The 17,111-nt window shown below is 40.6% G+C and overlaps 1 protein-coding gene across 1 annotated transcript; it reads right to left on the bottom strand.

Moving 5' to 3' along the window:
• Nucleotides 1–1,320: 1,320 nt before the first annotated feature.
• ssrp1a (structure specific recognition protein 1a) lies at nt 1,321–17,081 on the bottom strand. Its single transcript, XM_082553337.1, has 18 exons — nt 16,980–17,081; nt 16,097–16,176; nt 14,248–14,433; nt 10,444–10,549; nt 10,078–10,271; nt 9,874–9,974; nt 9,195–9,324; nt 8,986–9,089; nt 8,664–8,792; nt 8,328–8,549; nt 6,204–6,276; nt 3,690–3,822; nt 3,544–3,589; nt 3,323–3,455; nt 3,059–3,226; nt 2,819–2,913; nt 2,528–2,699; nt 1,321–1,792 (listed from the first exon to the last, which is right to left on the bottom strand). The coding sequence occupies exons 2-18, from the start codon at nt 16,148–16,150 to the stop codon at nt 1,724–1,726; spliced, it is 2,115 nt and encodes a 704-aa protein (XP_082409463.1). The 5' UTR covers nt 16,151–16,176; nt 16,980–17,081; the 3' UTR covers nt 1,321–1,723.
• Nucleotides 17,082–17,111: the final 30 nt, after the last annotated feature.

The raw sequence follows: 17,111 nt of genomic DNA, 5'->3' as shown, positions 1-17,111 counted from the left end.
GAGGTGCCCTTTTCCATAACTTGGTGGTTGTTTAACATGTGTATTTGCCTTCCTACCAGCTCAAAGCAGTCTGGACATTCTTCTCTGACCTCAACAAAGTATTTTCAGTCAGAAATCTACTGCTTACTGGACATTTTCTCTTCTCTGACCAGTCTGTCAACCCCAGAGATGGCTGTGGGGGGAAATCTCAGATCAGCAGTTTCTGAAATACTCAGACGAGCCTGTCTGGCAGTAACAAGCATGCCATGTTCAAAGTCACTTAAAATGACCTTTCTTCCTCATTCTGCTCAGTTTGAACTTCAGCATCCAGTCACAACCATGTCTACGTTTAGACTGTACTGCCAATCATATGATTGAGTGGCTGCCATCTGATTTCTTATATTCCTCCTATACTGGCTTCTCTTCGTTGGCTCCCTGTTAAATCAAATTTAAAGAATCCAATTTAAAATCCTGCTCCTCACATACAAGGTCTTGAATAATCAACCGATCCTATCTTAATGAACTTATAGTACCGCATCACCCCATTAAAGCACTTTGCTCTCAGACTGATGGTTTACTTGTGGCTCCTACAGTATCTAAAAGCAGAACACCCCTCGTCTGTCAAACCAGCTTCCAGAGACAGACACTCTCTCTACTTTTAAGATTAGACTTATAACTTTAGCATATAGTTAGGGCTCCTCTCAGTTACACTGCAGTAGGTCTAGGCTGCTGGGGGATCCCCATGATGCATTGAGTTTTACGTCTTGTTACCCTTCTCACTCACATTTTTGGTTTGTTAACATGTGTTAACCTCTCTGCCTTTAATCATTAGTTAATGTTAATTTCTGTCCCCCTTTCCAGAGCATGTCTTTGTCCTGTGTTCCTCCCCTCACCCCCAACTGGTGGTAGCAGATGGGCGCTCCTCCCTCAGCCTGGTTCTGCTGGAGGTTTCTTCCTGTTAAAAGGGAGTTTTTCCTTCCCGCTATCGCCAAAGCACTTGCTCATAGGAGGTTATAATATTGTTGGGGGTTTTCTCTGTATTATTGTAGGGTCTTTACCTTAAAATATAAAGCGCTTTGAGGAAACTGCTGTTGTGATTTAGCGCTAAATAAACAAAACTGAATTTAACTGAATGGCTGAAACGGTGTATGTAAAGAAACTTTTAAACATTCTAAACAATGAATGAATGTTTACATGTTGTAAATAACACTAAATGGACCACATTCATTAAATGTGCTTTACAAGCTACTTTACACGCAAACGGCAGCAAGCAATCTCTCAAGGTGACCATTTGACCATCAGTTCAGAATCTTTTTCCATGAGGATCAAAGCACCACCAACTGAGTTTTTATTGAAAATGATTCATTTATTTATTTTGGCCTGAAAACATGACACTGGAAAAGTCAAAGAAATTCCCGTACATAAATTTTGCATCTGCTAACTAACAACCCCTGCAATCATCGTGCTATGTAACTAAAACATATATGCCCACTGGTTTGATGGAAAACCCTTCAGTATTTCCAAAAGGTATGCCAGCTCATCATCAAACTACTCAAATATCATTACATGGTTGAAGAGTCAGTCACAAAAATGTGTTTGTACTCATAAAACGAACCACGAAGAAGCAAATACAACTCAAGTCTGTTAATTTGTCCGTCAGTGTGGTATCAGCAGAGAGAGTATAAACGCTTGGTCCTTGGTGTGTGTGTGTGTGTGTGTGTATACGAGGTGGAAAAGTGTGTCTTCAATCAGACTCTTCCTCGGAGCTTGCAGGTGTTGACACCGCCTCTTCTTCTTCCTCATCGTCTGATTCCTGTTTAGAAAAAAGAAAGAAGAACTCAGTGTTTACAATCATGTCAGAACATGAAGGAGTGCTTTAGTCTAAATGAAGCAGTTTCACTATGTTTACATCAACAATTTCCATTGATTTAATGCGCAACGCTCAAGTTCTCTGATTGCTCTCTGCATCTGTGTTATCGAGAAGCGAATAAAGCACATTTCTTTACAGTTAACTCAAACTGCAGGCAAAATCTCAACTAAACAGGAAAAAGCAAGTCATCAAACACTGCCTCGTAGCTCTATCGCAAATATATTCTAACAGAAACTGCAAATATACACAGACATGTTCAAGAAAATTCTTAGTCTCCTCATTACTGTTTTCTTTGCATTTGGTTAAAAATGCAATATAGTGATACACAAGATAACAGGAGCTTTCATTCTCACACTCATTAGCTCTCTATTGCCTTCCCTCTCTCCTACCTGCCATCTTTTTAGTAAGCGGGGTGCTTCAGTTCCAGGTTTTCCCTGATACACTTCGTCCCGCAGCTGTCCCTCAATCAGCTAACGGGATTTAAAGGTTTCTCCTCCTGAAGAAAATGTCTACTTCTCACTGAGCAGCCATCAGTGTTTTGACTTTTAGCTAGATCAAACATTTCCATCGCACTGTGGTTTCTGATTAGGTAAAAGAAACTAAAAGTCATCCTACATCATTCAATAAGAGTCTGAGTCTGTTCTGTCTGATGACGGCATTTACAGTCACTGGATTTACCTTCTTCCTCTTGGACTTGCTCTTGTGGTCAGAGTCTGATGAACTCTCCTCGCTGGTCTCGATGAACTCTCGGCTCTTAAAGCTGTCGTTTCCTCCCCGCTCCTTGTCCTTGTCTGCTCCGGCAGACTTCCTTTTCTTATCGTCCTTTTTGCCTCCAGACTTTTTACTCTCCCTAATGGGTGAAAAGTGGAAGAAAATATAACAAATTTAGCCATTTTTCTGCATCAAGACTTCAAAAAAAAACCAAAAAAAAAAAACCAAAGAGTTGACTTATTTTGTTGCAGGCCTTACTTCCTGGGGCTGGAAGTTGCTCCTCCGCTCTCTTTGTATTCTTTCTTTGCTTTATCGTACTGTTTTTTCGCCTCGCCTGCCTTTGCTTCCCACTCCTACAGAAAACATTCTTTAGAGGTTTCTCTACACATTTATTCTGGTTAATTAACATACTTAAGTGGACAATAGATGCATTTTATTCGTGTGTATTTTTTTTTAAGTTAAAAAACCACAACTAAAGCAATTTCTCTTAACCCTCACCTGCTTCTCATCTTTGCTCAGCTGTCTCCACATCTCTCCCGCTTTCTTAGAGATCTCTGTGATGGAGATGCCGGGGTTGTCCGACTTGATTCGCTCACGGCTGGAGTTGAGCCAAAGCATATACGCACTCATTGGTCTCTTGGGTCCGCCAGCATCCTTCTGCTTCTTCTGCTCACATTGAAGATAAAAAGGAATTGAGTAAAGAAATGATTGAAACTGCACACCTTTATGTACAGTGGTGGCTTATTTTAGCCCTTCTCTCGCCTCTTTTCGTGGCTTTCTCTCTTTTTTCTCCTTCACCACTTTGGCTTTTTTGGCCTTTTTCTTCTTTGCACTCTCATCTTCGCTCTCCTCTCCTCCTTCACTGCTCTCGCTTGCTGAGGCATTGCTGTCATACCTGATTGAAGACAAGGAGACGCCAGTAGTGTTAATAAGTGTTAATAAGCTATCATATCATCCAACTACGTTTTAGGAGAGTCACGTACTCTTCTGCAATCTCTTCATCTTCCTCTCCAGGGTTGAAAGACTCATCTGAAGAGAAACAAGAAAGAAAGAAAAAAATATCACTATCCAACGTTCCCCATCTTCTGAGTATGCTCGCTATCCTGTCATATAGGCAGTCATTACTCACCACTTTCACCGTCTGATTCGTCGCTGTCGTTGCCCTCCTCCCTGATCTTGCCCTCAGCCTTCATCCTTTCCAAGTAAGCATCGTGTTGGTCATCATCTGAGTCGCTGTATTCATCAATCTTGCCCTTCATGCCCTGGAAATACACTACAGGGTCAAAAAACAAAACAAACAGACAAAAAACAAAAAACACAGTACCCACGAGCCTCTATCTACTCTGAGATAAAGTTAGCCACCTTTTCCTTATTGCTTAGTTCATTAGCAAAAAACAGAAAAGAAAGAAACATCCCACTAGGCATTACAGATATTGCAACTGCTGTTTTTTTCCAGCATGTTTAAAACCGCCAAATATTTAATGTACAGTGCTATTAAATCAGCCCGACACATGACTGCAACTTAACACATCACTTCGGCCCTTTTTGCTAAATAAATAACTTAATTATCAGAAGTAATTTCAGCTGATCGCATTTCTGTCACAAAGAGAATATAATGCAGGTTTAAAGGTTTAATCTGAGGGGGCAGCTAGCTTATTAAGAACAGGAAATGGGAAGAAAAACATTTTTCCTACGGAAAATTTTTAGCTTTTATGCCAACTTTTTTTCATTTCCTCTCTAGTTCTGCTGTTTTTACTGTTGTTATTGCACATTTCATGGTTTAAAACATGAATGTAGATTTTGGTTTGGAAAAATGAAGCCGCTGCAGAAGTGCCTAGAAACCTGCATTATTTGTGATGGCCACCAGAGGGCAATAGCTGTGGGGGGGAAGCGCACACATACAATAAAGATTTGAGATCCTATAGCAGCCTATGCGAAAACAGCTTTTTGACTCAACCTTTGAACACATTTTGCGAAATCTTCTTCACACCGTAGAAAATTGTGTTTAAAAATACCCTTAAATAGAAAAAAAAAGCAGTGTGTTTTTGAAGGTGTGGCTACCTTGTGACTAGCAGGTCTCTGCTGTACAAGAGTCAAATGCCTCTTTTCCACTAGTACCTACTCGGCTGGCTTTTAGAGTTTCCATCAGGTGGTGCACTTGGTACCAGGTACGAAAATGTGACGTCAAAAGACTGCAAGCCCCGATTGGCCAGTCAATGATGGCATTACTTGATGAGTCATGAAAGTGACTCTTTCAGGAAAGGGAAGAAAGAAAAAAAAAAGAAAAAAAAAGAAGAACTTCCATTTCTGAAACTCTGCAACGAGGTAAATGGCTGCACAAAAATAAACACCGTGGTCCTCGAGTCTGAAACCCCCACCACAATGGAGCAAAAGGTATACTATCACCCCTAAGTCCTCCATTATTGTGTCGTGTTTGTGTCATATATAAATAGTGTTGCAGAGTTTCGGACGCGTTGCTATAATGACCATCATACTGCGATGGCACTCAACTGTAATGGGAAAAAACCCCACCAAAACAGAGTAGAGTGGAGTCAAGTCGGTACTTGTGGAAAAAAGGCACACAGTGTCACAAAGATCCACCACAAAATGCCCAGCTTTAAGATGTGACTTCAGAAAATAATGGGTGATGTCATGGTGGCCATGCTCATCTTATCTAGAATTTTAGGTGGTTCAGGGCTTTTTTGGTCCATTTCTGAGGTCTTCAAACTTCTGGATGGACAAAAATTTAGTTTGCCAGGACATGGAAAGGGTTAACATGAGCCAAAACCATTGGACACTGTGATTCTAATCAATTAAATGACTCATGTTTGCATATAAAGTGAAGTATAAGACCACACAAAATCTTAGCTTAGCATCTTCTTCTTTAGCTTGAGGCTCGCTATGCTGTAATGCCATCCTGGAAATAAAATTCAAACTATTTTCTTCTTCTCCATCTGCACGCATCCAAGTCCACCAATCGACAGACAAACAGGGAGGCTGCTACTTGAACACCAACAGGAATTAGAGAGGAGCTCCATTAATTTTCATTGACCTCTGCTGACCCCATCACCACAGAAACAGATGGGATGGCCTCGTTGAAAGAAGCTCATATATGTCAAAGACCATTGTAGGTAATGCAATCAGCGTCGCCTTTGTAAGGCAGCAGTCTTGATGACAACTGTACTCAGTGTTAAAGCACACCAAAAGCCCCCAGGCCACACATTAGTCAGCACAATGCAAACACACACACACAGAACGCGCGCGCACACACACATCAACCCAAAGAGGTATTGGTCAGCGCTCCCTCACCTCCATGTCCCATGATTAGTCATAAATCACTCAAAATATCTCAGGTTCAACAGCAATCATATTGGTAATGTCAAACCAAATCAAGATCATTGGACGCCATCCTCAGAACACGCACACACATACCAGCAGCACGCCATGCAAGCAGGAAATCACTCCAGACCAATAAAATCAAGTGCCTAATCCACACGTGACGCCCATGACCATACCCACCTTCTTCTACAGGTGTACAAGGACAAACACAAAGGAGAAGGGCAACAAGCATCAATATCGGGGATAGAAATATGATCAAACTTAATGTACAAACTGAGAGGTGTTTCAGTGACTTGTGCATTACCTCTTTGAAACCTCTGTTCTTGATGTTGAGCTTCTTAGCATTAACAAAGTCAAAAAGTTTGCCGTACTCCTCTCTAGAAGGGAAAGAGACAAAGTAGGAGTTATTTATTTTAAATTAATCAGAATGGCTTAACAATATGATCAAAAACCAAATGTCTCACAAGCCTCAATTCAGCATCTAAAACTGCAGAGCTTCCCCTGCCCTGCAATGGGATGGCTCTGAAGCTGAACGTCCTTAAAATAAAAGAACTCATAATGGACTTCAGGAGGCACAGACAGGTCCACTCCCCTCTGATTATAAATGGAGAACGGGTGGAATTTGTCTCCACCTTTAGGTTTATGGGCACTCACGCCGATCTTATCTGGACCCACAACACAAACGCGGTGGTAAAGAAGGCCCAACAGCGGTCCTGAGGAAGAATAACCTGGACCAGAAGCTGCTGCAAATTTTCTGAATTTCATAAGTCATGTTGTTTAGACCCTGTGGCAAAAGCAGCACCCACTGTGTTAAACTTTCCAATCTGCTCCCATATGAGAAATGCATTATCACCAATTTAAATGTGAAAACGGTTCCTTCTCTGAAGTTCGATTCTCATTTGAATATACTACTGTCAAAATCAAGCCTCAGCTGTCCACATGCAATCTTGAAACATTAACATGCTTTTACAACATATTGTCTCGTTTTGATTATGGCAATGCAATGCACATGTCTCCATTTCTCGACTACAGCTGGAGTAAAATGCTCTCGCTTGATTTTTTAAATCAGGTTAAAGCAAGTAAGAGCACATAAGCCCAATTTCAGCTTCCCTTCACTGGCTTCCAGGTCATTTACAAATCGATTTCAAAACCCTTTCATTTGTTTTTAAGTCTCTTAATGGTGGTGCCCCATCGTTTCTTTTTCTGATCCAGCCAAATGTCACACTGGTTCTCTCAGGTCAGTAGACCAGCAAACCTGTGGTTTGCCATTGCACATCAAGCAGGCTCCTTTTCTTGTTGTTTTTAAATCCCTTAAAAGCACACTTTTACTCCCTGGCTTTGAACCCAGTGTGAGATGTTGACTGTGATTTTAAGTTATATTTTATGTACTCCTTTATTGTTTCACTTCTACAGCTCTTTTGTGTTTGGTGTCTGTTACCTTTTGGCCTGTGCTTTATTTCCTTTATTTATGGTTTTATTTTTCAGCACAATGGTAACCTCTGTTGTTGTTTATAAAAGTGACATTATAAATATGTAGTATGGCAAGTTGTGCTGATGGACAACGATGTCGATGATGGCTCAGCTGTCTCCATTGGTCAATTATGATATAGGTTCAGATGCCAAAATATGGAGACCCTTGTCCACCATTAATGCATTCAATTAAGATATTTCTTACTATGATATTCATAATAACATGAATCTGTCTCAATCCATCTCAATATTGCTTCATATTTCATCTCCACATATACTCATTTGTAAGACATTTCACTGGCGATCCCACATGGGGACAATCAGACCATGGCAATCACCCAACCCTAGAGTCATCCATAGGAAATGCTCATCCTCCTCCATATTTTGGCACATGAACCTATATCATAACTGAGCTCCTGTCTGAGCAGTACAGTGCTGGCAAAAGCTATAAACAAAATAAAAACATGGTATTAGCAAGATCTAAATTTATGAACAACATCCTTGCTTCAGAATCTGAAATTACCTACTGTCCTTCTTTTGATGGGAATATAACCCTCCGTGTAGGCACTTAACTTAGGTTCCAGCAGCTTCATGTTAAGCTTGAGTTTTGTAGTATATGGCACAAAATGAAATGAAAGTCTGACAACTCTAATGCAGATGATGACTTTTAGTGCTTGGAAGGATCATGTTACATTAGTGGCGATAAGATGGAGATGCTGAATCAGCAGAGTGGTCAATGCAAACAGCCAGAAACCAAAATGGATTTACTCTCATCCTCTAAAGTGAGTTATTAGAAGAAGAAAAAAAACCCACACAATGTGAACGAGTGTGCCAGAGTGAAAATCATGCCCAGACTTGTATATGAATGAATATTCCCCCAGCATGAAACACATATCCAGGATACCTTTGTGTTTTTATGATAGGTCTGCTCCTGTTAACAAAACCTCTCAATGCTCACCTCTCAATGCTGCTAAAAGTGTACTGGTTCCCTTGCTTGGTCTCAATCTCAAAGTCAAAAGAACGTGTTGTGGTGGTGCCTCTGGCAAAGTTGACACAAGAGATCTCTTCAAAGCGCAAGTGAACAGGGGGCTTGTGGACGTAGATGAAACCCCTTTCCAAAGGATAGAGGAGGCCTGAGGATGCCTTGTAGGAGCAGGTGATGCACTGGGCTCCTGAGTGTCTGAGGAGGAAGAGATCAACGCCCAAAGAGTGACACAGTTATACTTAATTTTGCAAAAGAAAAAAAAAACAAAAAACAGTGTTTTTGAAAAACAGAAGTATATGAGATGCCTACCCTTGGAAGTTTCCAGGTACTGTGATTTTACGGTTGACCAAGGCCTTCATCACCCTGCTCACCATCTCATAAAGAGATCCTGACATGAACTTACTGAGTTTACCCTCAAAACGACGCTCCACATCTTCTCTGTGACACACATGGGAAAGAACAAAGTTTAAAACCTTAAAATTAAGTTTTGAGAGTTTCTAAATGATGCAAAGAACTGTTTCTACTGACACTACTGACTCAGACCCTTGGTTCCCCCTAGTGGACACACGCTTTACAACATTATTCTTCAGTCAAAATTAGCTGAAGCCAATCTAGGTCTAGATGCACTCACTCGCTCATGTTGAGGGTTAGGCTAATATCTTCTTCCTTGGAGAAGAGCAGAATGAGAAAGTGATAACGTGTCTGCCCCTGCTTGATAGGAGGATCCAGACTGATCTATAAAGAAAACAAAAACGCCACAAAGAGAAAGCAGGTCAGAAAATGGGAGCATTAAATGCTAACACTGTCAACAATAAAAGTCACACAGAAAAGTTCACATACCACAAAGAACATCTGCCTCTGATCCTTGTGTGGCAGCAGGAAAAGACGGAGGACGGTGGTGTAGGGAATCTTGTAGTCGAACGTTTTACCGTGCAGGTGAAGAAATGTCGGGTAGATACGGATGTCATATCTGAAGAAAGGAAAGTTAACTGGTTAACTCCTAATGTGAATAACTAACTAAATGTGAATCATATAGTGAGTTCATAAGTGTGACTTCATGAAAGTGCAAGGTTTATGCACGCTTTATCCAAATATACAAAGGCCATTTTATTATTAGGTATATCAGCCTAACTGCTTGTTAACTCCAATATCTGAACAGCCAATCACCTGGCAGCAACTCAATGTACTTCTGCATGTAGACAATGTCAAGATGACCTGCTGAAGGTCAAAGGTAAAAAAAAACAACAACAATTCCCTGGTGTGGTTGGTCTCAATTTCTGCTGCGACATTTGGGCGGTATGGTCAAAATTTGGTGTAAACAACCTTTAAGAATGGATCCAGTCTGCCAGTTCAGGCTAGTGGTAGTGTAACAGTACGGGAATGTTTTCTTTGTACAATTTGGCTCCCTTAGTATCAAGTACGTTCAATATAGTGATAAACTGGCCAATTCTTTGGTTTAAAATCAAATCAGAAAATCGGTAGGTGACTGGATTTGGGTGCTCAAATGTCAATCTTTTACCTTCCTCTGGGTGTAAGACACTGCAGCTCTTTGAAGATACACACAGCGTCTCCTGTAGCTTGGATCACATCAGCCTTAGATAACACATTCTGGGCAAATGCCTGAATGAAAACACACAGTTTTAGAACTACTGTAAACAAAAACAAAGAAAAGCATAAAGAAACCAAACAAACAAAAAAGCAGAAGTAAAGCATCCTTTGTCACCTCCACGGGGTCTTGCCGTTCATCAGACTGACTGGGTGGGACGTAGAATCGGACCTCCATAAGGGAGACTTCTGTGTCGTCATTCTGGTGAAACTCCAGAGTGACTTCGTTCTTCCCTGTGGCACACTGGGAAACGTTGGACAGTGGGATCTCAAACGCTGTGTTGTCATTGACTTCGAAGGATAACAGTGGCCCTGTGAAAGGCAGAAACAAGACAGTTAGGAGAGAAACAACTGACCTCATCTTCAGAGCTCTCTGAGTTGATGTTAAACAGCAAACTAATCTTAAATTGACTGTTGATTTTCACCTCACTTATCATCATCAATATTTCAGACATTATTAGTGCAGTGATTCTGAAAAATTTACCTGAAAACTTGGCCGTTCCCCAGTTCCAGCCCTTCACACACATGTCCTTCTCTGTCAGCTCCACCTTGTAGTTGGCCTTGAAAAACTCTGAAATCTTCTCAAAGTCCTGGTGGGGTGAGCAGAAAGAATAACAGTGGGAAAAAAGGTTGACAGAAGAGAAAGAGGTGAAAACAAAAGGAAGAGAAAGCCTCAAAGTTAGCAATGCCGTCAAAGCACTGGCTCCACATGGGTCAAAGCTTATAAAAACACCACCTAAGAAGAAGGAGGAATGGGATAATTAATCACAATGCAATTGTAACTATGTCCGCCGTTTGGGCCTCTTGGGAACACAGGAGATGAATGTAATCCATCCACCCTCTCTGTCTTCTTTCCCTCTACACCACCACTGACAATCAGCCTGTTTATTTATCCTGCAGGACCCCTTACAACTGGAAAGAAATCACACAGAGCGACAAACACATGGTCAATCACACACTCTCTCTCCCTCACACACACACACACACACACACACACACACACAGAGTCCCAGTAGTGCAAACACATGTGGAAGTGATTGTGGTGTGTGAGTGTGTGTAAGGTAGAATGAGACTCTGTGGGAAACCGAATTTACGCACCTGGATATCTGCCTGTCCATGAGGTTATTACAGCCAATTAGAGCCCAGAGATTCAGAATTGTGTGTTTGTGTGTGTGTGCGTTGAAGTTCATCAGCATGTTTGTTGACCAGCATTAAGGCATTTTTTAGATAGGAGAGCAGGCGCAAGCAGATGTGTAAATTCATAAAATCAGAGTTTGTGCAAGTTCTCATCTCCTCGATGAAGCTTTGGCAGATTTGTTTCTGCCCAGCTCATGAAGTTATAATAAACACAGACCACCAAAAGACAGACACACACACACACACACACACTCACCCAACATGACCACCCTGTCTGCCTTTTATTAGTACATTTTAAATCCCTGCTTTTCCAAAAGCCTTCATCCACTTTGTTAAAAGATTACTTTCATTATGTCAGTTGGATATTTGCTTTATACAGTTTACTAAGACTAGGCTTAAAAAATAAGTACGGGAAAAAAAATTAGAGTTAACCGAAACTATTTCAAACAATGTATTACAGAACTAAGTAAAATAAAATAAAAATGTAGAGCTAAATCTCTTTAATTTGACTCCGTCATTGTGGTCAAATCTTTCATCATGGCCAGTCTGATGAGGTGGTTTGGTGGTTATGTTTATTGAGACTGGGATGTCTACATGACTGTGAGTCAAGTGTTTGTATTGCAACTCCTGTTCTCAACTTCTCCCTGGGAAAAAATGAAAAAAAAAAAAAAAAGTAAAAACATACCCATAGTAGTAATAATGATTATGATTATAATAATAATAATAATAATAATAATAATAATAATAATAATAAAGATATCTTTAGTGTAAAATCTAAACAAGCAAACTCTGGAAACAAAGACTAAACTGAGTAAAAAGTGAAAATTACAACTATTATATAAGAATCCCCCCCTTGCCATTTTCTTCATTTAAGATCTTTTCATAAGGAGCTCTTGTACAGCTGTCAAGCAGCTGTATAAAGTACTGTCAACATCTGGACTGAAACCTCAAATACTTGAAACAACCACTCAAACAAGATTATTTTAAACGGAAAAGAAAAAGTGAGCTTTCAATTAGGACCGAACCTAACAATTATTTTATCATTGATTCCTGGAACAATAAGGATTAGGGCCGCCCTCCAAAAACATTGTACCAACTAATCAGTTGATGACAAGAGTCTTGTTTTTGTTCGGTTGTGCACAGTCAAGTCCACCACAGGAAGTGGCTACAGAAAGACATCGACCGTTCATCGATGCAGTTACAGGCGGGATGTCGAGGCTTCTTTTGAGGAGGTAAAAGACACTCAAGAATGTCCAAACTCTGCAGGCATCATTTGTCAACATTAAACACGGTTTATCTAACATTAGACAGTCAGCATCTTGCTTCTCTAACATCAGACACAAAGTTTCCTCATGAAGCACAGAGCGAGCGCTCTGTTTTTTTAAAGGCTTGCTACTATCTTACTTTTATGTGCTATGCAATGTTGCCCTGCATTAACAACGTTACTTAAAAGATTTTCAGCCCTGAAACGATTTTGACATAATCAAAAACAACATAGATTGAAACGAATAAATTAATGTCAAACTGCAAGACCTTTACTATTATAGTCTGTTTAAAAGGTTTAAACTTAAAACATTTGTATTTGATTTGGATCTTTGTGTTTGATTTGGCACAGACTTTGCCAAAATCAACTAGCCTTGCAATCCCCCTACGATTGGTTTTACATGCATTTATAAATACATGTTTTTAAGCACGTGTGGCTCAATCATGTTTATATGTAGGCACCATCAAAGGCCAATTTTAAGCCAGGAAAAATCCTGTAGGAGGTACAAAGACTAAGCAACTCATTATTTGAACTAACAGCTGGCAGAAAAACCTTTGGGCAGTGCTAGTTTACGCTATAAAATCTCAAAAAGCTGCAAAACAACAACATAAATACTGAGGTGTTGTCTTGCTCTATCCTAACACACAAACAAGCTGCGTTAAAACAATACTGAGCTGTGATTTAAACGATTAACTACCTATGAATTGTTTCTGTTACCTGTCAAACTATTTCAACTTTACATGCAGGGTGGAAGCCTTTAGTACCTGACAGTTTGACGCATGAGGCCTAAACACTTTTGAACCCCAATAGTAAAATGCATCCACAGTGGGCTGCTGCATACATTCAACACCACACTCGCAATGTCAGCAACAGCGTTATGGGCCAGCTGCACTCTAAACATGTGAGTGACATGAACATAAGTGAAATCCATGCTTTTCTACACCTTCTGCTCCTCCACATGAGTTACAGGTCAGCTATATAACAGACTATCTGGCAAAGATTCACCATCTTGCTCAAGAACGCTTCACAGGGACAAATGAATCAAAGAGTCTGCTCCGCACGCCAGCAGCTAAACCTCCAGCCAATTCTCGATTACCGACACTAACCGTGGGATAATAAACAATGACATCACGGCCTGCGCTCCAGGTTGAGAGGATCCATCTTGAAAAAAAATACGCTGATTAACCCCAGGAGACAGCCGCAGACTCCAGGTTAATACCCGCTCCTCCATCTCAGAGTTGTACTTGTGTGTTGACATTCCCCACACACTCAGAGCAGCAGGGAAAAGGCAGAGCAGGGGAAAAAAATGGAGTGATAAAAAACAAACACGACCACAATTTTTTCTTGTCTGTTTTCTGAGCCAAATTGTTTCAGTGGATTGATATAAACACTGACTCACATGAGCCGATGATTACACTGTTTATGGAACACACATGCTCGTGCTCGTTTCCCTCATTAATCCCATTAGGAGCTTCGGGGAGAAGAGCAGATTCATTCGCATACTTCTGACACACACGCACCCTCAAGTGGTGGCATTTTCGCAAGATGGTAGTGTTTTTCCTGAGGAAATGTCAGACAGGGAATGGAAGTTGTTTATCAGAGGTCCCCTTGCTTGGGTTACATCCCTGGCTATAAACACAGCGCTGAATAAACCAGCAGTGTGTGTCACTCTGAAATATTCCACTGCTGCCTTGTTCTCCTCCAAGTAAGGTAACAATTATTTCCCAGAAACGGAGAGAAAAGATTTAGATCCCAGGAAAAAAAAAAAAAAAAAAAAAAGGAAGAGAGAGACAAACTTCAGAGACTGATCAGAGATATGAACCACACACACACTTACCCAAATCTACAAAACAACCTGGAGGCATGCAATGTGCATCCAGAACTCACCGTGTCCCTGAAGCCATCATATTTGTAGACGTGTCCCGTGCTGGTGCCAAGTTTGATGCCATGGCCTAAGCACACCCGCCTCCACTGGGCCAAATTGAGCTCGCTGGCAGGGATGCTATCCACCTTCCCCGTCTTGCTGCTCTTATAAACCACATTCTGCTTGCTGAAACGCAGCCGTCCGTCATTCTGCAGCGAGATATTGAAAAATGAAAAACTCAAATATTTTATACATAAACTAAAAAACACTGGTTACAGCTTTCCAAATGGGAGCTTGCTCACATCATAACATTTATTTTTTAAGTTTGATGATTAGTTTAGATTTAGATTAATTTACAAAACCAAAATCCAGATCTTCTTATTGTTTCCGTACTCGTGGGCATGGATACCCTCTTTACAATAGTGATTTTACAAGAAAAAAAAAAAGAAGAGTAAATGTCTTTTCAGCAAAACAAAAATTCCACAGCTGAGCCGATGACAGTTTCATTTTTTTTCACACTCATGGCTAAGAGTCAATGCTAACAGCATTTAAAGGCATCTTATTTTTACTAGGTTGTGTAATGATACAATAATACAGTGCCATAGAAAATAATTTTCCCTGTTTCTGACTTCTTAGTATTTTGTCACATGTTTCAGATCACCAAATTGTAACATAAGATAAAAAAAAACATAACCCAAGGAAAGACAAAATGCAATTTTTAAAATGATGATTTTAATTATTAAGAAAAACAAACAAAAAACTAAAATATCCAAACATATCTGGCACATCGTAAATCATGAATTAACTGCGATTAACCACATTTTTTGGAGAGCTGAGTTCAATGCCACACCAAGGCCTGATTACTGCCAGACCTGTTTACTTAAGAAATCACTTAAATAAAACCTGTCTGACAAATCGTAGTTGCCTAAAAGATCCAAAAAGCAACACATCATGCTACAGTGAACAGATGAGAAACGAAGTAACTGACATCTATAAGTCTGAAAAGGCTTATGAAGTCATTTTAAGGCTTTGGGACTCCAGTGAATTACAGTGAGAGCCATTATCTACAAATGGAGAAAATCTGGAACAGTGTTGAACCTTCCCAGGTGTGGTTGGACTATAAAAATTACTCCAAAAGTGCATCAATGACCCATCTAGTAGGTCACAAAAGAACACCCAGAGCATCATCTAAAGAATTGCAGGCCTCACTTGGCTCAGTTAAGGTCAGAATTCATGACTGAACAATAAAAAAAGAAAAGAAAAAAAGAGACAAAAATGGCATCCTTGGGAGCGTTACAGGGTGAAAACCACTGTTGACCAAAAAGAAAACGAAGGCTCCTCTCACGTTCGCCAAAAACATCTTGATGATCCCCCAAGACTTTTAGGAAAATATTCGGTGGATTGACCACACAAAGGCTACCCTTTTTCACTTTTTACCAGAGACTCCTTAAGGAGAATGCCCATCTAAAACAGCACATTTGTGACTGAAAACCTTCCAGTGTGGCAGATAAAACAATACTGCACAATTATTGCTCCCAAGCAGGGCACAACCAGTTATTAGGTTTAGGAGGTAATTGAACCAGGGCCAGGCAGGTTTGGGTGGCTTTGTTTCCCTTAATAAATGAAATCCTCATTTTAAAAACTGCATTTTATTTTAAATTTACTCAGGTTATCTTTCTCTAATATTGACATCTGTTTGAAGATTTGAAAAATCTGAGTGACACAAATAGGCAAAAAACAAAACAAAACAAGAAATCAGAACTGCAATTAAGAGCACAGGAGCTGATGTTTGTCTGCGATGCCACTTCAAAAGAGACTGTAATGAAGACCTGAAAGAATTTGAGAGCAGAGCTGCTGGGTGAAGATACTTACCCAGGAGCCTTTAACCTCCTGGTAGATCTCGTTGAACTCCAGTGTGTCTCCCATTTTGGCTACAGGCGATGACTGATGCTCTACAGACAGACAGAGACGGAAGAAACGGCACTAAATACAACCAAACATCTACAACGAGGCTTATGTCACGCCTGGCTTTAAAACCATTCCCAGATTGTGGCAAGGTGGGGTCTGCATTTTGTTGTTGCTCCTCACGGTGGGAAAGTAGTGTGGTGTTGATGAAAACATGAGCAAGCACGCAGCGACTGAGCCAAAACACCCGAGAGGCAGAAAGCAGCCATCCTGTGAGTGTGCAAACTGTAAAAGCAGCTTCGTGTTGAATTTGGGTCTTTTCGTGTTATTTAATATTTCCGTTTATTAGTGTTTAAAAAACTGAGTGAAGTTCTGAGCCAGCTAACAGCTAACTATGAACAATTAAAAGAAAGCTCTGCCCGGCGAAAGTTTACGAATATCGTTATCTTATGGCGTGAATGTGTCAGCGACAGTTGGGTCTTTGTGTTTCTCGAAGCAACCCTTAACTATCATCCATGCTGCGCCACTAACAATAGCTAGGCTAATTTCAACTGCACAGGGTACGCTTCTTTTATACAACGATGTGGGACAGTTTCCAACTGAATCCTCAAATTGAATACGGCACGCGCTAGAACGCCGCCCGCTCGGGCTGGTCCTAAGTTAAAATCCAGCGCTCCATCAGCACTAGGCCGGTAAAAAGAAATCATGTAAATATTTGGGGTTATTGTAACAAACGACGTCACTCAAAGTAATTAATTGTGCGCCACGCACTCCCTCGTTGCTTATACATATCAAAAAATTAATTTCTATAGAAGCGAGAATGCAGAGTTTAAAAAAAATCAGGTCTTACTGTGACAGTGCTCAGCAGCTTCGCCTGTTTTCCCGCGTGTAGCATCGGGAGCTAGTCACAGGAAACACTCATACGGTGGCTCGTATTTGCTTCCGGTTTTGAGACGTTACCCCCTTCTTCCTTTGACTCACT

The sequence above is a fragment of the Aulonocara stuartgranti genome (genome assembly GCF_965226115.1).
Source record: "Aulonocara stuartgranti genome assembly, chromosome: 2".
Classification (NCBI taxonomy): Eukaryota; Metazoa; Chordata; class Actinopteri; order Cichliformes; family Cichlidae; genus Aulonocara; species Aulonocara stuartgranti.
This window is presented reverse-complemented; position numbering and strand designations above follow the sequence as displayed.